This window comes from Gobio gobio (assembly GCF_949357685.1).
Source record: "Gobio gobio genome assembly, chromosome: 7".
NCBI classification, from domain to species: Eukaryota; Metazoa; Chordata; class Actinopteri; order Cypriniformes; family Gobionidae; genus Gobio; species Gobio gobio.
This window is the reverse complement of record NC_137103.1, coordinates 30,580,305-30,608,010: the sequence shown is the minus strand read 5'-3', so window position 1 is coordinate 30,608,010 and position 27,706 is coordinate 30,580,305. Positions and strand designations below refer to the sequence as shown.

Here is a 27,706-nt window from a genome sequence, read left to right as displayed (position 1 = left end):
TGTTCAAATGTTTCAATAAAATGATTACTCTACAACATAAAACTGTCTGAAAAATCATTATTGCCAAGTAATCCACCAAAAAACACATGCACCTCATGAGTTATAAAGGTGTATGAGTCAACGAGTCCTGGCTTGTTGTCTTTTCCTGCTCCTTTTCCCCATTCTCCTCCATCATTCATATTAAAAATAGATAAAAATAGGAATGAGCCACAAATTGATCCAGACTCAAATTCACAGCAACTGCTTAAAGGGTTAGTTCACCCAAAAAAATAAAAATTCTGTCATTAATTACTCACCCTCATGTCGTTCTAAACCTGCAAGACCTTCATTCATCTTCGGAACACAAATTAAGATATTTTTTGATGAAATCCGAGAGCTCCTGATCCCTCCATAGACCGCAGTATAATTAACACTTTCAAGGCCCAGAAAGGTTGTAAAAACATAGTTAAAATAGTCAATGAACTCCAGTGGTTAAACCTTAATTTTATGAAGCAACGAGAATACGTTTTATGTGCAAAAATAACGACTTTAATCAACAATTTCGTTCTAGCCTGTCAATCTCCTATGCAGTTTATGCTTTCGATTTCGATTTTGCTGTTCACTTGAGCACCATGACGCATGCGTGTGATGATGATGCGGGAGCTGCACTGTATTTACAACATATACTGCGCAGGATATGTCTTAATATGTCTATAATGGCATATCTTAACGTTGCTTAAATGTGAAAGCTTAAAGGGGACCTATTATGCAAAATTCACTTTTACATTGTTTGAACATAAATGTGTGTCCGCAGTGTATAAACAACCACCCTATAATGGAAAAACTCCCCATAAATCAAAAGCTGTTCTAGTTTTCTCCCTACTGTGATGACACAGTAGGACAAGCCCGATCACAACTTGTGACAATCTCTGCCCTATAAACATAGATTGGCCACACAGTCCGCCAGACTGACGAGAGCAGCTAGTGATAAAATGTCTTAGCTACGTAAATATTACATCTGTTCTGTTTTGGGATGTAGTAATATATACATAAGAGTAGGGCTGCAACAACGAATCGATAAAATCGATACAAATCGATTATTAAAAGAGTTGGCAACGAATTTCATTATCGATTCGTTGTGTCGCGCGACTATTATGCCCGTCAATAAGACGCGGAGGTGTTTGGTTATAAAAAACCCACAGTTGAGCGCAAAGCAGAGTGGAAGCAGGCGAGCCGTGCTGTACCCGTCGTCGTTATCCAGCTTGACAATCATGACAAGTTAGCGTTAGCTTGTTAATAACAGTATTAAAGCAGGGGTGGTATAGTTTGCAAGACTAAAGACACGTTTTTATTCACTTGCCTTTTTTGGCCCATTCATTTTTCAATCTGTTGCTATGTTAATTTCGTTGACAAATAATTTGTCAGTATTTTAATCAACAACATTTTTCACAGACAAAAACGAGACGAAAATCAAAACCAGCTTTGAATGACAAAAACTATGAGTAATATCTATTGTCATTTTCGGTCAGCATTCGGTCTTAAAGTGACAGCAGTCCATTAACCTGCTAACATTTGTGCTTTAATATTAATCAAACAACAAAAGACAGAGAAAATCACCTCTTTATTTTTAATAAGGATTCATTATATTTATTATACATTAATTATTTAATCCATATTTAATCTATAAGGAATGTTGTATGCAAGTTGTTATAAAGAATGCATATCATTCATTGAAAATAAGACATTGTGTTCTTCTTTAGGAGGAGTAGTTTTATTTAATTGTTACAAAATATTTTTTAATATGTCACAGCAGTTAAATCTGTGTCTGGATTTAATATCATTCATATTAATAGGTTAATACAGTAGATGTTTTCTCCAGGAGTATATAATGGGTTTGGACATTTTAGAGAAATTCTTAATGCATTACAATTTAACTAAACCCATTAATTTTGTTTGTGAATGTGTGCGAGTGTAGTGTAGAGAACAAGTTCTGACATCCTGTTAAGTTTTCTGATTAGTATAAAAAAATAAAATAAAATAAAAAGATTTATTGTAGCAACCTGTGCACTTTCTGAAAGTTTTTTGCACTGTGAATTTGCACTGTCAGTTCTGTTTTTGAATAAAGGATTGGAAATTAATGTTTTTTTTTAAATCCGATTCATCGATTAATCGAAGAAATAATTGACAGATTAATCGATTATTAAAATAATCGTTAGTTGAGGCCCTACATAAGAGTGTCCATAAACTCCATGTGAACCACTGTGGATGAATTTTAGTTATTAAGGGAACGTGCTGCGCCTTCTGAGAATATAGTCCCCAGTATATATCCGTTTATAAGATGGCTGTGTCTCATGTAACCTTGTTATTTGTACACGCTTTGACTATGCACATCACAACATGTAAATAGGAAAATGTTGGCGTTATTTTGTCACTTATTGAGCAGTAGAGTAGCTGGAGCCATATACTTCCAGTCTTTGTGCTAAGCTAGGCTAGCAGGGGGGTGCGTCAGACAGAGTTATGGCACGCACGGAGATGAGAATGGTATGTATGGACTTATCTTACTCTGGGAAATACAGTTAATAAGCCAAAGTCCCAAAAAGTTGGTGTGTTATGTTAAATATACTTTACATAGTTTTACATACTCTTATTAAACTTAAATTGTTTGAAAATATTGATTAGAATATTTATATAAAACAGATATGTTCCTAATTCTGTGTATCTAAATTTTTGTGTAGGCTAGTCCACTGGTAGTGTACATTTACTTAAAATCTACTTTACTTTTTCCCATCATTGACTGATTTTTCCAGCTAACCCTGTTTGCACTGTTATACGGTAGGGGGCGCTATGACACATCTTCTAGTACAGAATCTCTGGATCAAAATATAGGAGAAGAAGCAGCTGACTTTCTGGCTGAATCAGAAATCGCCCCCTAAACCCTCAATCACTATTCACTACTTTAGTCCACTAATAGAGTTCATTTGAAGGAGTGAATGCAAAAAAGTGAGCGAATTCGGAGCACATCAGCTGTACACTCGTTATTACGGTGCAATGTGGGATAGAATGAGTGCACTCAATAAAGTCCACTATGGTTTCGGACACCACTACAAACGGCTGTCCCCTCAAATAGTGCCCTATTTAAGGGTATATGGGGCGATTTCGGATTCAGCCTTTGTTTAAAAAACAGCTGACTGGCATTTAAAGATACACACACGAAAACAGCAAGTTTTTGCTCTCACCTAAATAGGGGCATTTAGGGCATGCTATAATAAATGTATAAATCTGTGGGGACACCTGAGACTTATATAACATAAAAAGGGGCATAATAGGTCCCTGTGGCAAGCAGGGTGGGGCCTAGAGCAGTGGGAACGGAGCGAGGCCCGTGGTGCGATTGCTAATGAGCGTCACCGGCATGCACACACCGGTTTGAGTCTCACGCAAGAAGATCCGGAGGGATAAAAGGAGGAGTGACGACAGTGCAAGACGAGAGAGGACCAGGCCAGGACTATTTGTTGAAAGTACTCATAACTGCATAATTAACTTCACTAGATATTAGACTAGTTGATTAGTTGGTTTCAAAACGTCTATTAAAACTATTGAAATTAGTTGTTGTGCACATCCCTATTAGTGGCATATTAAAAGTGAGCATGTTAATATATGTGATATTTAGGATTTATTGGTTGAATTATAGGATTTTTTCATAAACTGAAGTTTCACTGGATCTTGGGACGTTCCAGCAGGCCAATGATTCCAAGTACAGTGCATCCGGAAAGTATTCACAGCGCTTCACTTTGTCCACATTTTGTTATGTAACAGCCTTATTCCAAAATGGATTCAAATTATTATTTTCCTCAAAATTCTACAAACAATACCCCATAATGACAACATGAAAGAAGTTTGTATGAAATCTTTGCAAATTTATAACGAAAAAATCACATGTACACAAGTATTCACAGCCTTTGCAATGACACTTAAAATTGAGCTCAGGTGCATCCTGTTTCCACTGATCATCCTTGAGATGTTTCTACAACTTGATTGGAGTCATGGGCGGATCTACAGGGGGGCAAGGTTTAACCACTCTAGAGCCTTGCCCCCCCAGCTGCCCCCCTAACTTTGATGATCCAAAAACTGTACTTGTAAAAACAACCCGCCAGTATGTCCAATACATTTACCAAAAGTAAACCATTTAATTTTTTATTTTAAATGTATTAAAATTAAAATACATAAAATACCCCTCCCCCCGCCCCTCAAATACTTAGCTACGTCCCTGATTCAAACGTGCAGAGCGGCGTTCGCTCAGTCTGGCTCACACACAGCGAGTCTGCTGCGGTGCGGTGGCGTTACAAACCGACTGGAGAGACTGAGCTGCCCCAGAGCCCCTGAAGGTGAAGTGAGTTTCCCCAGGTGTAGTTTAAACACACTTTTGACTTAAAATTACATTTGTAATGAATGTATTGTATGCTAAAGACGATTCAGCAGCAGCAAAAACAGTGAGTCTATTACGTTAGCCAAAATCAGCGGTTGTGATTCGTAAGAGCACTCTTCCCTTTGATTAGCCTAATTTTGATTTTAGTAAAGACAAGAACAGCTTAATAAAAAATATAAAAATATTGTATCCATAACTGCCAAATCTCACGCATTCACCGTGAGACACGCGCAATTGACACTTTTCACGCTCTCACGCACAGAAAAATCGCGAAGCAAAGAGGACAAAGAGACCGACAGACAAGACAGAGCAGGTTACTTATGATATAAAAAAAATCTCAGCTCTCAGATTCTGTCACTTTTATTACGAAATTCAAACAATAAATGCCGTTTTGGCGCTTGTAAATGTTACGTGACAGATCCCTAGCTGCACGTGGACCGATCATCTCTACTAGCTAATAGTAAATAAACACGAATGAACAATGTTGAAAGAAACAGTAGCCTAAAACTTACCTAAATGTATATTCATCATACATAGTATCGACCAATCAATCTAACAAAGGGGTCAATATAACAACTGGAGAACAATTATGGCACATAACATTTACCTCAGGAAAGCCATTTAATGATTATGATTTAATGATTTAGCCATTTAGGCTATAGCACATTAGTTGGATAGAAATGTGCTATAGTCGAGAGTATTTTGCTAAATATGTGTAGTGTACCATATTACATATTACATATTTATTATATTTTTATTTATATAATTAAATAAAGTTGTTATTATAATAAAAAAAACGCATTATATGTAATTTGAGTTATTTTTAACCTTAAATAACACTGCCAGCTGATAGGGCTCTCTGTATGTTTACAGCATTAGGTGAGTTGTTTTTTCTTGAGATTAGGTACATCTTGTCTGCCTAATATTTATCCAAATGAGTCAATATTAAATCAAATCACAATAATTTAATTTAATTGAAATAACAAAAAAGTGTAGCTTACCAGAAATTGTACCATGTAAACACTGTAACATGTTGAGAAACACATAACGCTGTTTTTGAAACATTTTGCTGCAAAGCACAACAACAGTCGCCTTAAGCTTTCCTAAAAAAGTGTTATGTGAAAGGAGGATGAAGAAACCAGGGAGGATGCAGTTCACAGTCTTTAATGGAACAAAAGGAAAAAGTCCTCAAATAGCAAAACTGAACAAAACGTCAGGCAACAGAGCCAAAACAGAAACTGCCACAAGGCTGAAACAACTCAGGATCCCACGAGGACAGAGTGATGATTCCTTGTAGGAGGCCACGGGAGAAACAGCCAGGCGCCACACAGGTACTCTGCACACAGTTACAATATGAGCACAAACACTGAACAGGACATGACAAGATCGGGTAACAAACCAACGTCTCTCATTTGCAGAAGTAATAATCCGACAACTAGACCAAGACGGAGAGGGACTTAAGAGGCTGAGACAATCAAGACAAAAGAGATAACAGGTGAGGAAATAGATCGGGAAGGGAAAACAGCTGTGAGAGATAATGAGTAGGGATGAGCGTGATGAGTGAGTGCGTACGTGAATGACCACAAGAGGGAGACAGAGAAAGGAAAACCCAGGATGATAACAGTACCCCTCTCTCAACGAGCGCCACCCGGCGCTCCTAGGGGCACCTGCCGAGACCGGAGGAAATCAGAGATGAGGGAAGGATCCAGGACGTCCCGGGAGGGAACCCAGCTTCTCTCCTCTGGACCGTATCCCTCCCAGTCAACCAGATACTGATGACCGCGTCCCCGACGGCGCATGTCCAGAATACGGCGAACCCTAAAAACGGGGATATCCTTAACCATACTAGGACCCTGAACAGGGCGGGAGGGAGGGCGAATGGCAGGCTTAACGCAAGAAACGTGAAACACAGGATGAATCCGACGTAATTTAGGCGGGAGGTGAAGCTTAACAACGACAGGATTAATCACCTTAGAAATGCGAAAAGGTCCGATAAAACGGGGCGACAACTTGCGTGAATCGGACTGGAGAGGTAAATTAGTAGTGGATAACCACACTCTCTGACCGCAAACGTAGCGAGGGCTTTTAATCCTGCGTTTATTAGCGGCAATGGTCATGCGCTTTCTAGCTCGACAAAGGGCGGACCGCACTCTTCTCCAGGTACGCTTACAACGACTAATAAAGGACTGTACGGAAGGAACGTTCGATTCAGTGTCCTGGGAAGCAAACAGCGGCGGCTGGTAACCGAGGCAACAATGGAAAGGAGACAGTCCGGTGACGGAGGATGGAAGCGAATTATGGGCGTACTCGGCCCAGGAAAGATGCTGGGACCAGGACGCGGGACTCTGGTGAGTGAAACTGCGCAGCATGCGGGCGATGATCTGATTGGTTCGTTCAGCTTGACCGTTAGTCTGGGGATGATAACCGGACGAGAGACTAACGGATGCCCCAATCAGACGACAAAACTCTTTCCAAAACTGAGACGAAAATTGAGGCCCCCTATCCGACACTATGTCAGAGGGAAGACCATGTAGCCTGAAAACCTGATCAACCAGGATCTGGGCGGTCTCTTTGGCAGAAGGAAGCTTAGCGAGTGGAATAAAATGGGCTGATTTCGAGAAGCGGTCTACCACCGTGAGAATAACGGTATTACCTGCCGACGGGGGAAGCCCGGTGATAAAGTCAAGGGCCAAGTGAGACCAAGGACGTGAAGGCACCGGTAGCGGCCGAAGCAGACCGGCTGGAGGAGAATTACCAGCCTTAGTCTGCGCGCACGTAACGCACGAGGACACAAAACTACGTACATCACGCTCCAATGAGGACCACCAGAAGCGCTGGCGGATAAACGAGAGGGTGCCCCGAACGCCTGGATGGGCAGTCAATTTAGATGTGTGTCCCCATTGAAGGACAGCACGTCGCGTGGATACGGGGACAAAAAGAAGTCCCCTAGGAACATTACGCGGAACAGTGACACGAGCGAGAGAGCGCTTAACCAGCCTCTCTATTCCCCAAATGGACGTACCAACTACCCGACCCGAAGGGATAATTTCCTCTGGTTCAGAGGAAGAGGATAAATCAAAGAGACGAGATAACGCATCTGGCTTGACGTTCTTGGTACCCGGGCGAAACGAGATGGTAAAATCGAAACGAGTAAAGAACAGAGCCCAACGGGCTTGACGGGCGCTGAGTCTCTTAGCCTTACGAATATATTCGAGGTTACGGTGATCGGTCCAGACCAAAAACGGAACGGGAGATCCCTCCAACCACTGTCGCCACTCGCCTAGCGCTAGACGAATGGCGAGCAGCTCCCGGTTTCCAACGTCATAATTACGCTCAGCGGGAGAGAGCCGATGGGAAAAGAAAGCGCAGGGATGTATCTTTCCGTCGGCGGCGGAACGCTGGGACAGAACAGCCCCGACCCCCACCTCGGAAGCGTCGACCTCGACGATAAACTGTTTAGAAAAGTCGGGGGTCAAAAGGATCGGCGCGGTGGTGAATCGGGACTTTAGTACGTCAAACGCAGCCTGTGCCGACTCTGACCACCTAAATTGTGACTTGGTAGAGGTAAGAGCGGTAAGAGGAGCGGCCACCTGACTAAACCCAGAAATAAAACGACGGTAAAAATTAGCAAAACCAAGAAAACGCTGTAGCGCTAGGCGAGACTCGGGTACGGGCCAGTCAGTGACTGCCTGAACCTTAGCCGGGTCCATACTAATTCCTTCTGCCGAGATGACCGAGCCCAGAAACGTAACAGAGGGAGCGTGGAAAGAACACTTCTCAGCCTTAACGTAAAGACGATTCTCCAATAGCCGCTGAAGAACACGACGAACATGTTGGATGTGTACTTGGAGTGACGGTGAAAAAATTAAAATGTCGTCCAAGTAAACAAAAACGAATACGTTAAGCATGTCCCGTAGGACGTCATTGACTAAGGCTTGAAAGACAGCGGGAGCGTTTACTAACCCGAACGGAAGGACTCGATATTCAAAGTGCCCGAGGGGCGTGTTAAACGCGGTCTTCCATTCGTCCCCCTCCCTGATTCGCACCAAGTGATAGGCGTTGCGTAAATCGAGCTTAGTAAAAACCTTAGCTCCCTGCAAGAGTTCGAAGGCCGATGACATCAGTGGCAAGGGGTAACGGTTCTTGACAGTGATGTCATTCAGACCTCGATAGTCTATACAGGGACGCAGAGAGCCGTCTTTCTTCTTAACGAAGAAGAAACCAGCTCCCGCAGGAGAAGAAGAGGGAACGATGGTACCGGCGTTAAGCGAATCGGACAGGTAACTCTCAAGAGCCTTACGTTCGGGAGTAGACAACGAATATAGTCTTCCCCGAGGAGGCGTGGTCCCCGGGAGAAGATCTATACCGCAATCATACGGGCGATGAGGAGGAAGAGAAGTGGCCCGAGAACGACTGAATACCTTCCGCAAATCGTGATACTCCTCCGGGACTCCAGACAAATCTCCTGGCTCCTCCTGAAAAACAGTAATAGACGAGACAGGAGGAACAGCAGAAGACAAACAATCAACATGACATGACAATTTCCAAGACAAAATAGATCCCTCCGCCCAGTTAAACTGGGGATTGTGGAGTACAAGCCAAGGATGGCCTAAAACAACTGGGCAATAGGGAGAACTAAAAACAAAAAAAGAAATAGTCTCTCTATGATTACCAGAAACAGTAAGCGTCAATGGAACAGTTCTCCTCTGTACCCTAGGAAGGGCGCTACCGTCAAGAGCGTACAGGGGGGTGGAGTCTTGTAAGTCAGAAAGAGGAATACCTTGCTCTAGAGCCCATGACTCATCAACGAAGTTCCCCTCCGCTCCAGAGTCAATCAACGCTGAACATGAAACTGACGACCCCGGCCAGCGAAGATGAATGGGAAGAGAAGTGCAGGACTTAGAAGGAGAGACCCATGAAGTGGCGCTCGTCAGTAACCCTCCGCCTACTGACGAGCGTTGGCTTTTACCGGACACCTGGAGACAAAGTGATCAGCGGCAGCACAGTACATGCACAGGCGATTCATTATCCTGCGCTGACGTTCCCGTGTGGAAATACGAAGACCCCCAAGCTGCATCGGCTCGGGATCCGCGGGCGAAGGATCTGACGACTCTCTCGGTATGGAAGAGGAGAACAAAGAAGACTCCAGTCTGCGGGCCCTCCGTCGCACCTCGAACCGTCTCTCCACACGCAGGGCCAGCTCGATCAGAGAATCAAGGTTCTCCGGGACCTCCCGGGCAAGGACCTCGTCCTTGACCTCTGAACACAGACCCTCGAGAAAACGGGCTTGCAGAGCAGGACCGTTCCATCCGCTGGTGGTAGCCAGAGTACGAAACTCAATCGAGTAATCAGTGACTGACCTCTTCCCCTGACGCAGAGTGGACAGAAGACGAGATGCCTCATCCCCATGAGCAGAGCGATCAAAAACTCGGATCATCTCCTCCTTGAAAAGAGAAAACCTCTGGACACAGTCTGCCTCAGCATCCCAGTTAGCCGCAGCCCACTCGCGAGCCCGTCCGTCAAGGAGAGAAATCACGTAAGCCACTCTCGACCGTTCCTTGGCATAAGTCAAGGGCTGGAGAGAGAACACAACCTCGCATTGTGTGAGGAAAGATCGGCACTGTGTTGGCTCACCCAAATAGCACGGCGGATTGTTGATGCGCGGTTCAGGCGGATCACGCCCTCCAGCGGAACTCGTGGCCTCCTGGCGATAATAGTGGAGCTGCTGGGTCAGGTCAGAAAGCTGGGCGGTCAGAGAGTCCACAACACGTCTCGTGGCGGCTAGGTCCTCCTCGTGCTTACCCAGCAGAGCACCCTGGAACTCGACGGCCGTATGAAAAGGACTGCTACTCGTCTGGTCCATCCTTTTGGTGGTCGGATTATTCTGTTATGTGAAAGGAGGATGAAGAAACCAGGGAGGATGCAGTTCACAGTCTTTAATGGAACAAAAGGAAAAAGTCCTCAAATAGCAAAACTGAACAAAACGTCAGGCAACAGAGCCAAAACAGAAACTGCCACAAGGCTGAAACAACTCAGGATCCCACGAGGACAGAGTGATGATTCCTTGTAGGAGGCCACGGGAGAAACAGCCAGGCGCCACACAGGTACTCTGCACACAGTTACAATATGAGCACAAACACTGAACAGGACATGACAAGATCGGGTAACAAACCAACGTCTCTCATTTGCAGAAGTAATAATCCGACAACTAGACCAAGACGGAGAGGGACTTAAGAGGCTGAGACAATCAAGACAAAAGAGATAACAGGTGAGGAAATAGATCGGGAAGGGAAAACAGCTGTGAGAGATAATGAGTAGGGATGAGCGTGATGAGTGAGTGCGTACGTGAATGACCACAAGAGGGAGACAGAGAAAGGAAAACCCAGGATGATAACAAAAAGATGGGTGATCATGGGTCATTTCATTTGTGGACTGTAATTATACGTTTTTAATTATTATAAGAACTTGAGTATTGTCCACTGTTGTATATTTGCAGTCCACTGCAGCTTGGACACAATTATGGTACTTTTTTATATTTTCATTTTGCTTTTTATACTGTTTTGTTTTGTTTGAACACTGGGCTTATTCCTGTTGTGAATTAAAAACCTTTGTAGTGTGTAAGGGCATGATTAAACAATAAGTACTGGAGTTTAAAAGTGGTTTTGTCTTTGTTTTGTTAAAGCAATTCACATATAGTGATTTCCATGTACCGTCTACCCCTGCCACCCTGCCAAGACCTCTTGCCACCCCTTTGCCCCCCCATGTAAAATTTTCTAGATCCGCCACTGATTGGAGTCCACCTGTGGTTAATTCAGTTGATTGGACATGATATACTGTCTATACAGTATAAGGTCCCACAGTTAACAGTGCATGTCAGAGCACAAACCAAGACATGAAGTCAAAGGAATTGTCTGTAGACCGCCCAGACAGGATTGTATTGAGGCACAGATCTGGGGAAGGGTATAGAAATATTTCTGCAGCATTGAAGGTCCCAATGAGCACAGTGGCCTCCATCATCCGTAAATGGAAGAAGTTTGGAACCACCAGGACTCCTAGAGCTGGTCACCCGGCCAAACTGAACAATCGGGGGAGAAGGTCCTTAGTCAGGGAGGTGACCAAGAACCCGATGATCACTCTGACAGAGCTCCAGTGTTTCTCTGTGGAGAGAGGAGAACCTTCCAGAGTAACAACCATCTCTGCAGCACTCCACCAATCAGGCCTATATGGTAGAGTGGCCAGACAGAAGCCACTCTTTTCTTCAGGTGCCAAAAAGGCACCTGAAGGACTCTCAGACCATGAGAAACAAAATTATCAGGTCTGATGAAACAAATATTGAACTCTTTAGCCTGAATGACAAGCGTCATGTCTGGATGAAACTGGGCACTGCTCATCACCTGACCAATACCATCCCTACAGTGAAGCATAATGGTGGCAGCATCATGCTGTGGGGATGTTTTTCAGCAGCAGGAACTGGGAGACTAGTGAGGTTTGAGTCAAAGATGAATGCAGCAATGTACAGAGACATCCTTGATGAAAACCTGCTCCAGAGCGCCCTGGACCTCAGACTGGGGCAAAGGTTCATCTTCCAACACGACAACGACCCCAAGCACACAGCCAAGATAACAAAGAAGTGGCTACGGGACAACTCTGTGAATGTCCTTGAGTGGCCCAGCCAGTGTCACAGGTTCAGGGTGTGACATCGGCTCTTCCTGTTGTTTGTCCTGTCAATTTTTCTGTCACCTCCTCACTTTGTTTGACTGTTCACATTGTTTATTCCCCGAATAAACCACTTCCTTGTTCACTGCACTTTGAGTCCTCCTTTAATCCACAGTCCCGACAGCCAGAGCCCAGACTTGAACCCGATTGAGCATCTCTGGAGAGATCTGAAAATGCTTGAGCTTGAGAGGTCCTGCAAAGAAGAATGGGAGAAACTGCTAAAAAAAAGAAATGGGTGTGCCACGCTTGTAGCATCATACTCAAAAAGACTTGAGGCTGTAATTGGCGCCAAAGGTGCTTCAACAAAGTATTGAGCAAAGGCTGTGATGTACTTTTTTTAATAAATTAGCAAATATTTTAAACAACTTCTTTCATGTTGTCATTATGGAGTATTGTTTGTAGAATTTTGAGGAAAATAATGCTTTTAATCCATTTTGGAATAAGGCTGTAACATAACAAAAAGTGGAAACAGTGAAGCGCTGTGAATACTTTCCAGATGCACTGTATACATTCAAATCTACCAAAGCTTGGTTGAGGGATTGATCCTGGAATGTTCCTGAGTGGCCTGCTCAGTCTCCAGATTTAAATCCCCTTGAAAATCTTTGTGAGATTTGAAGAAAGCAGTGGCAGCATGGAAACCAAAGAATATAATTGAGGCGAAAGATTTGCACACAAGAAATGTCCTAAGATTCCAGAAGAGAGGTGTCAGAAACGTTTAAGCACTTATAGGCAATGCTTATTTGAGGTTATAAAGAGTAACGGATTCTCTACAAAATTTGACTTTTGCAGTTTAATAATTTTGTATATGATGTTTAGAGTCACTTTGGTTTTTTGTTTTTATTTGAACTCAGTAACTCAAATGTAAAAGTTTTGTTTACTAATGTCTTAGTTGAAGTTTTTCATTTAATTTTGATTACAAAACCAGAATGTAATTTTTGATTGCAAGTGTGTGTGGTCTATAAGGGCGTTCCCTTTCGTTCAGTCACTACGACGTAACGTTAGTGACTAACGAATGGGGGTTTCGCTTAGAAGCCTATCATCTTCGAGCTTATAGAAAACGCCCAATGGCGTGCCAATGCCATGGGGCATGCTGAATTTGCATACGTAACTCCGCCTCACCGCGTGAGTATATAAGGAAGTACGAGGCAATATCGCATTATGTTTCTGCTTTCGGAGCCAAGAGAACCTACCTCTTCACTCCTACAGCCTTCTGAGACTCTGTCAGCTTCTTCGAGACGAGCAGCTTTCCAGTCGGTGTTGGTGTAACGGCGCGTTCCAGTGATCGCATACTTCCTGCCTGCTGATCTGCGCAGTGGTCCGTTTGACAGCTGGTGTGTGTTTCCCTGGGCGCTTCGGCATCGGCTGCGAGGCTTTCCTCTCACAAAAAGAGCTTGCGCGTGGCACGTCTTTTTCAAGACGGCTCGCCCGTGCACTTCCGGGTGCGATCCATTTCCGCTGCTGTCTATGGGCGCATTCACTGCTCGAGCGTGTTTGGGCTTCAGCACGTTCGGGCAGTGTTTGCGGATGTGTCACGTTTCCATTGCGGGAACGTGACCATCGCGATGTCGCGGTCGAGACTCAATGATCTCCGTGAGGAGAGAGAGTCCCCTCTGCCACACCCCAATCTACCGTCCCCGAGTGAGATGGTACTTTGGCTGGTGGCCAGGGTGATCTGAGGGCGGTGCTGTGGTATTAAGAACCCCGACGTTCATTCCTCGGGCCACGCCCCCCTCTTACACATCGCCTCCCGCGAGTGTTGGACTGAATTAACGGCCCGTCTCTGACGCCCCGTTCGTTCAGTTCACGCTCCGGATAGCAGTGAGATGTCGATCGCCGCATCCCAAGGTGGGCTGGAGTCCTTTGGGGATGACGATTAGGTTGTGCTCCGCCTCCGGGTGTGTCAGCACTGCCTGATCCGACCTAAAGTTGACAGCCATGTTATCTCGGGCAGCCGCGAGTCTCGCGCTGGTGTGGAACTCCGCCCAGTCGCGGGTGCTCGTGGTTGCGCGATTGGTTTTTGGGGGCGGCACTCGACAGCTGTTGGGCCCCGCCCCCAATGCCTTTCGCTCCCGGGGTGCATGAGGAGATCACGCGGTCCCGGAAGTCCCCGTGCTTCCCCGGGCATCCCTCTCTGTCGCCAGCCCCCTGGCAGAGCAGACCCCAGTGGAACGTGCGTCCTTCCCTGGTCTCCTCTGTCAGGACGCAGCCGTTAACCGTGCCCCGACCCCAGGACGCCCAACAGCCGCCCCTGTCCGGGCCGGTAACGCTGCCTCGCTGCCCCACCCTGGGTACGTCTGCCGTCCGTATGACCCCGTTGGTGCAGTCTCTGGAAGCATGGCTTCAGCTTCCGGGGCTGTCCCGCTGGGTTGCGCAGACCGTCAGGCTCGGCTACGCGATTCAGTTCGCGCAGGCTCCTCCCCGTTACAGGGGAGTCCGCTATACCGTGACCGGGGCCCATGCCCCCGTCATGCGTGCGGAGATTGCCACCCTACTGGCGAAGGGTGCGATCGAGCCTGTCCCTCCGGCCGAAATGAAGTCGGGGTTCTACAGTCCCTACTTCATTGTACCCAAGAAAACCGGTGGGTTACGACCAATCCTGGACCTTCGCATCTTGAACCGATCCCTTCACCGGCTTCCGTTCGAGATGTTGACTGCGAAACACCTTTCGAATGCGTTCGTCCTCACGATTGGTTTGCAGCGATCGACCTGAAGGACGCCTACTTCCATGTCTCCATCCTTCCTCGACACAGACCGTTCCTACGGTTTGCTTTCGAGGGGCGGGCATATCAGTACGCGGTTCTCCCATTCGGGCTATCTCTGTCCCCTCGCGTCTTCACGAAGATTGCCGAGGCAGCCCTTGCGCCCCTTCGGCAGCACGGGGTCCGCATCCTGAACTACCTCGACGACTGGCTCATACTGGGCCACTCTCGAGAGCAGGTTTGCGGACACAGAGATCTGGTTCTCCACCACTTAGCCCGTCTGGGCCTTCGGGTCAACTGGGAAAAGAGCAAACTTTGCCCGGTGCAGAGGATCTCTTTTCTCGGTATGGAGATCGACTCGGTCGCCATGTGCGCGCAGCTTACGAGCGAGCGCGCGCAGTCTCTGCTGACTTGCCTCCGTCAAATCGAGAGCAAGAGTGCGGTTCCACTGAAACTATTTCAGTGGCTCCTGGGGCATATGGCATCTGCAGCCGCGGTAACGCCGCTCGGATTGCTTCATATGAGACCGCTGCAGCACTGGCTTCGCGATCGAGTCCCGAGATGGGCATGGCTGTCTGGCACGCTCCGGATCCAAGTGACTCGGGCCTGCTTACAGACGCTCACCCCGTGGTCGAACCTCAGTTTTCTACGGGCCGGTGTGCCCTTAGAACGAGTTTCCAGGCATGTTGTCGTATCGACGGATGCCTCTGCCACGGGCTGGGGTGCCATGTGCAATGGACAAGCAGCCGCGGGCTCCTGGACAGGACCCCAGCGCCTCCTGCATGTCAATTGCCTCGAGTTGCTGGCAGTACGGTTCGCCCTGCACCGCTTCCGAGCGCTGCTTAAGGGTCAACATGTGCTTGTCCGGTCAGACAACACGGCCGTAGTAGCGTACATCAACCACCAGGGCGGTCTACGCTCCCGCCGTATGTCTCAACTCGCCCGCCATCTCGTTTTATGGAGTCAGAAGCGCCTGAGGTCCCTTCGTGCTGTCCATATTCCATGGGTCCTGAACCACGCAGCCGACGAGCTCTCGCGGTTTCAGCCTCTCCCGGGAGAATGGAGACTCCATCCCCAGACGGTCCAGCTGATTTGGGAACAGTTCGGCGACGCACAGGTAGATCTGTTTGCCTCCCACGACTCTTCCCACTGCAGCCTGTTCTATTCCCTGACGAGGGCACGCTCGGCACGGATGCACTGGCGCACAGCTGGCCGCGGGGCCTACGCAAATATGCGTTCCCCCCAGTGAGCCTACTCGCACAGCTCCTGTGCAAGATCAGGGAGGACAAGGAGCAGGTCCTTTTGGTCGCCCCTTACTGGCACGGCCGGACCTGGTTCCCCGAACTCATACTCCTTGCGACAGCCCCTCCCTGGCCTGTTCCTCTGAGACCGGACCTCCTTACTCAGAGACGGGGCACCCTATGGCACCCGCGTCCCGACCTGTGGAACCTCCACGTGTGGGTCCTGGACGGGACGCGGCAGGTTTGAGTGGCCTGCCACCTACGGTGGTCGCCACCATCACTTCCGCTAGGGCAGAGTCCACTAGGCATGCCTATGCGTTGAAGTGGAACCTCTTCGTCACCTGGTGCTCTTCCCGCCAAGAAGACCCCTGGCAATGCCCGATCGGGTCCGTGCTTGAGTTTCTCCAGGAGGGGTTGGAGCGAAGGCTGTCTCCCTCCACCCTCAAAGTATATGTGGCCGCTATATCTGCCCGCCACGATCTCTTGGAGAACAAAAAGGTAAGTCAGCACGACCTGATCATCAGGTTCCTGAGGGGAGCGAGGAGACTGAATCCTCCTCGCTCTCCTCTCGTACCCTCTTGGGATCTCTCAGTAGTTTTAAGTGCTCTGCAGAGGCCTCCCTTTTAGCCTTTGCGGTCGGTTGATATTAAGTTCCTGTCGATGAAGACGGCTCTGCTGACCGCATTGGCCTCTCTTAAGAGGGTCGGGGACCTGCAGGCTTTTTCGGTTGACGAAGCATGCCTGGAATTCGGGCCGGCTAACTCTCACGTGATCCTGAGACCCCGGCCTGGATATGTGCCCAAGGTTCCTACCACTCCCTTCAGAGATCAGGTAGTGAACCTGCAAGCGCTGCCTTTGGATGAGGCAGACCCAGCCTTGGCATTGCTCTGTCCAGTACGCGCCCTCCGCGCCTACGTACACATGACGCAGTGTTCAGGACCTCAGACCAGCTCTTGTCTGTTATGGTGGAGAGCGGAAGGGAAGTGCTCTCTCAAAGCAAAGGTTGTCTCACTGGATAGTGGACACCATTGTTTTGGCTTACCAGCAGCAAGGTCGTCCATGTCCCCTCTCGGAGTGTGGCCTCCTCTTGGGCTCTAGCGCATGGCGCCTCGCTGACAGACATCTGCAGAGCTGCAGGCTGGGCGACACCCAACACATTCGCCAGATTCTACTATCTCCGAGTGGAGCCAGTGTCCGACTATGTACTCGCCCCCCGAGGGGCGGGTAATGGACCAGGCTTGGTGTCTTCGCTTGCTCGCCACTCCACTCCACGGACTGGATACGTGCGATATTTCCTCAGGTGAGCTCCCCGAGAGCCCTGAGCTCCTCCAGCACTGCTTACGCCGATACCTGTGTGTCTGCCCTCTAGCGAGCCCAGACCCTCGTCTCCGGCCAGGTGCCCCGTGTGCATGGTTCCCCTCCGGCGACCCCCACATGAGTATTTCACCGTAAGTCTCTGCAGTGAGCGGGTTTCTTCCCTTGGCGTGTCCCCCGCCAACCCTAGGGTTAAAAATCCACCTTCGGCTGGTACCCTAGAGATCTCCATATGCAGCCCCTAGCCGGGTCTTATGTGTCTCTTAAGTCCTCCCCACGGGTAGGCATCCTTGGCATTCCCTCACTGAGATATGCTTCCCAGTGTACCTTGGCAATCCTGTGATAAGTGGGAGTCCTTCGTCTGTACTAGTCTTACGACAGGGTAAGACACGTACTCACACTTACGCAGGGCACTGGAAGACAGCTGAGTGGCGGGATTATATTGGGACCCCCATTCGTTAGTCACTAACGTTACGTCGTAGTGACTGAACGAAAGGGAACGTCTCGGTTACGGATGTAACCCTCGTTCCCTGAGGAGGGAACGGAGACGTAACGTCCCGTTGCCACATCAGCTGTGCTACCTGGAACCAGGAGTTCAGTCTTGGCTCCTCAAGCAGGTAACATAATGCGATATTGCCTCGTACTTCCTTATATACTCACGCGGTGAGGCGGAGTTACGTATGCAAATTCAGCATGCCCCATGGCATTGGCACGCCATTTGGCCGTTTTCTCTAAGCTCGAAGATGATAGGCTTCTAAGCGAAACCCCCATTCGTTAGTCACTAACGTTACGTCTCCGTTCCCTCCTCAGGGAACGAGGGTTACATCCGTAACCGAGACGTTTTCACACCTACCTTGTTTGGTCCGGATTTTCAGATTTTTCAGTTTGGTCCGAATCAAAATTACAGGTGTGAAACCTCCCCCGTACCACGGTCCGGACCAAACAGACAAAATTTGGTCCGACGAAAAGAGGTAGTCTCGGTCCGGATCAAACTGAACAACGGTTCGGTTCATTTCTAGTGTGAAAGCATTTTATGTATGGTTCGTACTTCAGACCATTTACAGGAAGTTCCTGTTTATGTTTAAATATTATAATGTTATTTTTAAATTCAATCTAGGCTACATTGATTATGAAAAGTGAAAAGATGCGCAATATGTCAGAAGACAGAAGGTCAGAAATGATTTTGCTTATGAACCTTTCTTTAATGTGAATTTCGTTTTGTATAAATTGTATCTTCATTTTAATCAATGTTTCGTCAGATAATTACCTGGATTTAATAAATAAGAAGCAAATAGTCTATAGCAGACAATAATCGCGGGAGCGATCACATGCTTTGCAAATGAACTTGAGCGCGTCTCAAATAAACCGAAACTCAGCAGGCTACTCGTCTCACAAACATGAGATACATGTTTGTATATAAAGCTTGAAATGTCCACTTTTAAACGTGACAAAAAGAACATAGTCAAGCAATGCGCACTGTTCAATAGTGGCAACGATATGCGTCCGTTCCACTGATCTATATCAGGGGTCCGCTCATTCACACTTGTCAGACACACGTCCGTTTACAAACCAATCAATGTCAAGATGCAGCCCACATAGATGATGACGAGTGGACGCAAGTGTGTCACGTAAAGTTCTTTAGTGCGCTCGCATAATTGCAATGTGAAACCAAACCAAAACTAACCGAAAGTATCAAATGTATCAAAACGTGAACTTTGGTTCGGACCTTGGTGCGGACTTTCAGGTGTGAAAACGCCCTAAGACACACCAGCCCATTCAAATGTATACTACTTCCATGACACAAACAGTCAAACATGCTATTTGTACTCCAGTGTCATGTTGTAAATGGCAATATGCTGTTATTAGTATATTTATAAAACTACATTACAGACCAATTTTATATGATGTGCTACTTCATCAAGAATAAATAACTACTGGAATGCACACTAACATCACCCTGCACTACATCAAATAGACTACACTTTTGAACACTGTCTGTATCAAAACAACATTTTAAAAATGCTATATTAAAAGGGCAGTTCACCCAAATGCTAACTTTGTAATTTACCCAACTTCATTACAAATCTTATTACTTTCTTTCTTGTGTGAAACACAACAAAACATCATTTGAAAAAAATGATGTTTGTCTGACTACCTTCAAATCAATGACTTGGCACTAGATATTTTGGATGTTTCCGCCAAATGTATTCATTCAAAAGAATCCTTTATGTGCCAAAAAGTGTTTTAAATGAATTGAGAAAAACGCTGAACACATTCCCGTCATTCTGGTTGAAAAAAAACAGAATCAAAAAGCAACCATTGGAACAGGCGGAAAGCATGATCTAGTCACGTGTAGAATGGAGAACACAGTTGACTATGTAAAAAAGGCCAGTGCACTGTAATGCTGGGTCAGGCATTCATATACAATAGGGAACACACAGTCTTTGAACTGGGACAGGTATATAAAGGTAGCCAAGCACAAAGAACAGTGCATTGGAGCCATATCAACTTGACAGTTGACATCATGGGCAAAGTACGTTCTTAACATTTTGATTAACATGATTAACAAAACGTTATATAGCAACTTAAACATAAATTATGTTGCCAACTTATTATATTCTTTCAGGATGCAAGATCAACCGATTAACACTATTTTTGAATAATTTGCAGGTCATCTTCTACGAGGACAGGAACTTCCAGGGTCGCTCTTATGAGTGCATGAGTGACTGTGCTGACATGTCTTCCTACATGAGCCGCTGTCACTCTTGCAGAGTGGAGAGCGGATGCTGGATGATGTATGATAATCCCAACTACATGGGAAATCAGTATTTCTTTAGAAGGGGCGAGTACGCTGATTACATGTCTATGTTTGGAATGAGCAACTGCATCAGGTCCTGCCGTATGATCCCTATGGTGAGTTCTATGAGCCTACATGTCCATAATAAATCAACTTGGGTAAATTACTGTGGGGGAAAAAAGCATTATATAGCTAAATATTTTTAAATTAAATATTTTTTTAAGAGGATCATTTAATGGTGATCTACAAAGAGGCATAACTGTTTTAGATGTATGTTTAAAAAATGATAAACTTAAATGGCTTCTCTTCCACTACAGCACAGAGGATCCTACAGAATGAGGATCTACGAGAGGGAGAACTTCATGGGTCAGATGTACGAGATGATGGATGACTGTGACAACATCATGGGCCGTTACCGCATGTCTCACTGCCAGTCCTGTCATGTGATGGACGGCCACTGGCTCATGTATGAGCAGCCCAACTACAGAGGCAGGATGTGGTACTTCAGGCCTGGAGAGTACAGGAGCTTCAGCAATATGGGTGGCATGAGATTCATGAGCATGAGGCGTATCATGGACTCCTGGTACTAATGTTTTAGCATTGTGATTAATTAATTTCTCTATAAAAATAAAACAAATATGTAATGAAACTCGTTTCAATGTCAATATTTATATCCCCACAAAAATGTCTCATGAGATAATTCACAATCGCACACATTTGTATTTAAGGGTTAGTTCACCCAAAAATGAAAATTAGCCCATGATTTACTCACCCTCAAGTCATCCTAGGTGTATATGACTTTCTTCTTTCAGACGAATAAAATTGGAGTTATATTAAAAAAAGTCCTGGCTAATCCAAGCTTTATAATGGAAGTGATTGTTGTTCTGTTTTTGAAGTCCATAAAAGTGCATCTGTCTGTCATATAACATGCTCCACATGGCTCTTTAATAAAGGCCCTCTGAAGCGAATCGATGCATTTGTGTAAGAAAAATATCCAAATTTAAAACTTTATAAAGTAAAGTTCCAGCCGATCACCTTCTGTATTTAACTTGCAGAAAAAGTGTTGAAGTGCCTCTTAAAGTTTAAAATGCTTACGCTCGTCAGACGTAGTGTAAGCATTTTGAACTGCGAGAGGCACTTTAATATGGATATGGATATTTATGGATATGGATATTTTTCTTACACAAACACATCTATTCGCTTCAGAAGGCCTTTATTAAAAACTAAAACAGTTTGTTCTCTTTTTATATATATATATATATAAAGAGAACAAACTGTTTTATTTATTTTTTAGCTTAATCTGTTCTAATTAGATTGAAAATGGCAAGTGAGCAAGAGCAAGTCTGTGACACTGATCTGAGTGCTTGATGTTGGAGAGGTCAAAGTATGCCAGGTGACTTGGTCTATTTAATTGGGGAAAAGGAAAGCATGCCCTTGCTGTCTCTTCTCCATTTAGTCACATTAGTTTAAGCCCACTAAGCCTTGTGAACATCCAGGAGTTTACCTTCCGATCACTTTCACTACACTCTAGATGACACAGAAATCAGCATTACACAGGGCTCTTATTTGCCCCGTGTTTGACTTTGTACTGACACCTAGAGGCCAAACATGACAGAACATAGAAATGTCAGCAGCAGTCATTTTGTCTTTAGTCTTATTCATTCCTAATTAGTAAGAGAGACTGTTCGACAACAGTATGAGATATTTGGGCAAAACATCTACCAACATCACTGACAATCACAGTTTATTTCAAGTCAGCTAGCCACCTTATTCTTCTAAAAGTAAAAATATTTGCCTCAAATATTTTGTCTCAAATAATTTTTTAGTAATTTTTTTACTCAGTCATGTTTTATGGTGACATTATGCAAAAAATTGTTTCCACATTTTTTATTTTGTTTTCATAATTCAAAATCAACTAAATATATATATATTTTTTTTTAATTAAACCGCATTTCTCTCATGACTAAACTTTTGTAGCCTTATGGGGCTACTCTAGTGCAACTCAGCAAACAAATATTCTTTTTTTTTACCCCAGTTTACCCCTTGAACTTTCTACTGATACCTACTGATGCATGACATTGGATTATTAAATGCTTTTACTTTACCCACTTTTTTCATCTCATACTAAACAAAATAAAATTACTGATACTATTTGCTTCAATCTCTACAAATGTTTTGCTTTGTGGTGGTGTGCTTGCACTTGAAGTGAGCTCTTTCCCTAACTGTCTCAGATTGTTTCCTGTGTTGCAGCAGTGTCTTTAACAGAGGAATTTTATGCTGTGGCCATTGGCATTGTTTTACAATGCTCATCACTTCAAGTCTGCCAGTCACTGCAGTATGTTTTATTGCGCCAATAGTGATTGCTTCTTTGAACATTTAATTTTTCTTTTTGTGCTCATTTTGTTTGGAGAGTTTTTATATAATTTTTATGTTTGGTAAAGCACAATGAGCCGATGAAACATACTAAGTACATTCAATGTTGTTTTGTTATTTCTATTTGCAGATCTGTCAAATTGCAAGACATAAATGGTCATGTGATCTAAACACGGCAGGCCCCATGAGCCCCATAAACAAAATAGCTTTTTGGTTTTGTTTAAAAGCACTGACATTTTCTTTCACTTTACTTTTAAATGAGAAAAAAATCTATTGAGTGCACCTTAAATTTAGGGACTGGTTCAACTGTACTTTATTGTAGTACCACAAAAATACATTTTAAAAATAAGAATCATTTATACGCTTCATGCTCATGAATCTCATGCCACCCATATTGCTGAAGCTCCTGTACTCTCCAGGCCTGAAGTACCACATCCTGCCTCTGTAGTTGGGCTGCTCATACATGAGCCAGTGGCCGTCCATCACATGACAGGACTGGCAGTGAGACATGCGGTAACGGTCCATGATGTTGTCACAGTCATCCATCATCTCGTACATCTGACCCATGAAGTTCTCCCTCTCGTAGATCCTCATTCTGAAGGATCCCCTGTGCTGCAAAGGTATGAACAGAAATGTACAATTTGTGGTAAATTGTTATAAGAGCATTTAGTAAACAGCTCTAGGGGGAGTAAAGCTGTATGTATTATGCTCTTACCATAGGGATCATACGGCAAGATTTGATACAGTCATTCATGCCAAACATAGACATGTAGTCAGCATATTCACCCCTCCTAAAGAAATACTGATTTCCCATGTAGTTGGGACGGTCATACATCATCCAGCATCCACTCTCTATTCTGCAAGAGTGACAGCGGCTCATGTAGGAGGACATGTCAGCACAGTCGCCCATACACTCATAAGAGCGACCCTGGAAGTTCCTGTCCTCGTAGAAGATGATCTATTTTGGAACACAAAAGAAACAATGAAATACCTGTGTAATTTTAAATTAGTAAAAGAAGCATCCTATAGATGTCCCAGCAAGCAATAGCCATCATTTCACAGTCTCCGTTAACTATAGACCCAATATAGTCCGGCTACAAGTAGCCCACTTCCAGCCAAAATAATCTTGAATTTGGTTACATGTCGTTTTTGCCTAAATAACTTACGAGATGTGTGATATTCCAGCATGTAAGCAAAGTCAACAGTGATTACAAGGTTTGGATTCATTTCTTTGATATGTTCATGTTCTAGATGACTAGTCCATTCTTGGGCTGTGGTTAGATGTCTATTAAATTTTCACTGATTGTGTTTGGATGCCTATTAGGCGTCTTTTAAGTGCAAAATTGCTTGCTGTGGTACTATTGTTTTTATTTTTAAGTATCAGTATTACTTACCCTGCCCATGGTGGTAGTGGTAGTCTTTTAGAGCACTTTCGTACTGGTACACCGACACTCTGCTCATGTTAACCCGTACATTTATACCTGCACAAACCTAAAGAATATGTACCTCCTATTGTGAAAACTCCTGACAAAGCAGCATGGTATAGAGGCCCATGAAAAGCTAAAGTTCTTTTGTAATATGTCAAAACTGAATCTCTTGTTTCTAGGCTTATCAGTCTCAAGTAGCCAGTAGATGGGTTTGCATCTTGGTGTTTCCTTTGTGCTGAACTAACAATCAAGTGAACCTACAGTCACATGAGGCTGGGCAATCCATTTATTCACTTCGAATCTTCATTTATCATAAAATAACCCTCTTTACATCTCATCAGAGCTGGCAGATCAAAAAGATTCCCAGCAAATTCAGGTATATATAAAAAGAACAGGATCTCATTTTCTTCCCCTGTTACACAAGCCTGTTAAGTGTGTTCATTACAATGCCTAAGAGTATGTATTTTAAACCACTGTTTAAACTTCCTTAATCTAATATCTATGAATACATAAATATAAAAACACGATTGGCATACCCAGCATGTACACACACACACACACACACACACACACACACGTAAACCACAAAATAACATAAGGAATAAAATCATTAAAATTAATTAAGCACATATGTTTAAATGGATAACGTGCAGCCATTTGTGATCTTACCATAATCACTAGCTTTTCACTTAAATTACAAATATTGGGAAGAGGAAAATCTGTGTTTTTGATGAACTTACAGCTGTGTTCATACCATGTTCAAAGTCCAAAATCATACATTTGATCAATAGATCAAACCACCAAAAGTCTGTGTTGTGACATTGTTTTTGAAAGGTTTATTAAAACAATCTTCAATCAGAAGAATTTTCATTTAAAAAGTAAATTTTTAACCTAGCATACATAAATACATATGAAATGAGTTAAAACAAATTACGTTGACAAAACCTATAGTTCTGCATCTCAATATGTTTAAACATTATTTAAAATGTGAAATTCTTTTTGACAAATCAATTTTGATCACTTGTTTTTTTTTGACAAAGAAATTACATTTTGAAAAACGTTATGAAAAATGTCAATGGGGAGTGTATATAACCTGAAGGTTCAGTCAAAATGGTCCACAATGAATGCACTCTAAACGCTTCTATACTGGTCTGCTGAGTCAGGAGGTTTTCCTCAACCTCAATAGCAAGCACACTGTTTTATTCAGTTCGCTCGGGTATAAAAGTAAGGGTGAGACTTGTCAGGAGAACAGAGCAGTGTAAACAGAAGAGCAGCCAATAATTAAATATAAAAATGACTACCACTAGCATGAGCACGTGCAGGGTAAGTAATCAAAAAAATAACAAAATATTGCTTTCTCTCTCTCTCTAGTAGAATGCAATATTTACTGAAATGCATGCATCCCAGTAAACTCTTATCTTTAATCATTTCAGGCCGTCTTTTATGAGGACAGGAACTTCCAGGGTCGCTCTTATGAGTGCATGAGTGACACTGCTGACATGTCCCCCTACTTGAGTCGCTGTCACTCTTGCAGAGTGGAGAGCGGCTGCTTCATGATGTATGATCGTCCCAACTACATGGGAAATCAGTATTTCTTTAGAAGGGGTGAATATGCTGATTACATGTCTATGTTTGGCATGAGCGACTGCATCCGATCTTGCCGTATGATCCCTATGGTAAGAGAACAATATATACTTCACAAAATGCTCTTATAACAGTTTAGCACAATTTTTTACATTTCTGTTTATATGTTTTCAGCACAAGGGATCCTTCAGAATGAGGATCTATGAGAGGGAGAACTTCATGGGTCAGATGTATGAGATGATGGATGACTGTGACAGCACCATGGACCGTTACCGCATGTCTCATTGCCAGTCCTGTCATGTGATGGACGGCCACTGGCTAATGTATGAGCAGCCCCACTACAGAGGCAAGATGTGGTACTTCAGGCCTGGAGAGTACAGGAGCTTCAGCAATATGGGTGGCATGAGATTCATGAGCATGAAGCGCATCAATGATTCCTTCTATTAAAAAGTCAATCGTATTAATGTGAGAGAATTTGTGTTACTTGAAAATAAAGCACTTCTGAACTACTCTCTTCCAACACTTTTGTTTCGTTTTTAAAGGTCCCATGGCATGACATTTTCACTTTATGAAGTTTTTTATCATTAATATGAGTTCCCCTAGCCTGTATATGGTCCCCAAGTGGCTAGAAATTTCGATAGGTGTAAACCGAGTTCTGGGTGTCCTGCCCTGCCTTTGAGAAAATGAGAGCTCAGACAAGCCGATCTGGAATCCTCCCTGTATGTCGTCATACGGGGAAAGGTTACCTCCCCTTCCTCTGCTTTGCCCACCGAGAGAATTCAGAGAAAATGGATTCAGTTTATTTTAGTTGCAATGTCAGCACAGGCTTTACAAACCGGCTTTTACCATATGGATTCGACAGCACCGCCACAAACAGTGAGTAACAGTGTTCATTAATGCCTGATCTGTGATCAGGGATTTCTGATGTGTAGCTAATCAATCAAGTTCACACAGACTTTCTTTCTAAATCGTTTAATCGAATCAAGCCAGTGACTAAAAGATCAACTTGTCTGTCTCTGTCTCTGTCTCTCTCTGGCTGTCCTTGCAGACCTCGCTAAACCACGCCCCCTCCGTCACATAATCTAATACTCATTTCAAATGTTAAGATGTCAGCCAATCACAACAGTGGGCGTTTCCACTGAAGTCTCACAGCAGACACGCCCCTTGAAACAGAGCATTCAAGCCAGAGGGCTAATATCAAGATAGAAAAAATGCCTTTTATCTCTAAATTATGACATTTTGTGATGTAAAAAATCATTCTAACAATATAAGTACACCTCAGAAAACATTATAAAATAATAAAAAAATCCACACCATGGGACCTTTAAGCATAGTGAAACAAAATCTAGTAAGGCATCATCAACGCCATGGCCTGTAAGTACTTGACTAGGATGGAGAAAACATTATTAATCATGGTCAAATATAATATAAATTATAAGATTTTGAACAAATTTAGAAATCCATTGTATGAATTTGATTGTCCCACTCGAATCTTCATTCACTTTGGGTCAGACAATCTTCAAACTTTCAGCCTGACAAAAAAGTACTGAATGTATGCAAAATGGTTGGTCTATAAAATGGCAATAAATTTGACATGAAGTAAACAGGCAGTCCGGCTGTATCTTGGTAAGGCTTTCACCAATTTAAATATAATTTTGTGAATTATAGCTTAATATAACTAATAATCTATTATTTAAGTTTGTAAGGTTGTAACAATTTAAGCAGAGTTTCCCCAGTTTCCCTTAAGAGGCAGTTCATTGAAAGTGTACCCCCTCTGACCACATCTCACAGTCAGTCTGCATACGTAGTCATATTATATTAACTGTCATGTGCTCTGCATAAAGGGGGTGAAAACCCATTAAAACATAAAGGGTTAGTTCAAAATGAAAATTCTGCCATTAATTACTCACCCTTAGGTTGTTCGAAACCCGTAAGACTTTTGTTCATCTTCGGAGTGCAAATGAAGATTTTTTTTTAAATGAAGCATGTTTGAGCTTCTGCAAGAACCAGTGAGGTTTGAGTTGCTGGGTCATGAACTTGGGCATGGTCAATAACAAAATTACAATGCAGACCCATGGCCTGTGCCTGTAAGACCCAGACTATGGGCTTATAGACCCGCACAAGACATGCAGTAATTGTAGCTGGAGCAGCAA

The 27,706-nt window shown here is 44.2% G+C and overlaps 3 protein-coding genes across 3 annotated transcripts; 2 read left to right on the top strand and 1 right to left on the bottom strand.

Moving 5' to 3' along the window:
* Positions 1-19,878: 19,878 nt before the first annotated feature.
* LOC307129729 (gamma-crystallin M2-like) lies at positions 19,879-20,759 on the top strand (the record flags this gene model as incomplete). The annotated part of the gene is made up of 3 exons (XM_079822400.1): positions 19,879-19,905; positions 20,043-20,285; positions 20,487-20,759. Exons 1-3 carry the CDS (start codon positions 19,897-19,899, stop codon positions 20,757-20,759), a joined length of 525 nt encoding a protein of 174 aa, XP_079678526.1. The 5' UTR covers positions 19,879-19,896.
* A 2,122-nt stretch (positions 20,760-22,881) lies between these two features.
* Positions 22,882-23,494, bottom strand: LOC307129738 (gamma-crystallin M2-like; the record flags this gene model as incomplete). The annotated part of the gene is made up of 2 exons (XM_079822409.1): positions 23,258-23,494; positions 22,882-23,154 (listed from the first exon to the last, which is right to left on the bottom strand). Exons 1-2 carry the CDS (start codon positions 23,450-23,452, stop codon positions 22,882-22,884), a joined length of 468 nt encoding a protein of 155 aa, XP_079678535.1. The 5' UTR covers positions 23,453-23,494.
* Positions 23,495-25,262: 1,768 nt separating this feature from the next.
* On the top strand, positions 25,263-26,000 carry LOC307129725 (gamma-crystallin M2-like; the record flags this gene model as incomplete). Its single annotated transcript, XM_079822396.1, has 3 exons — positions 25,263-25,292; positions 25,403-25,645; positions 25,728-26,000. 3 exons carry the CDS (start codon positions 25,263-25,265, stop codon positions 25,998-26,000), a joined length of 546 nt encoding a protein of 181 aa, XP_079678522.1.
* Positions 26,001-27,706: the final 1,706 nt, after the last annotated feature.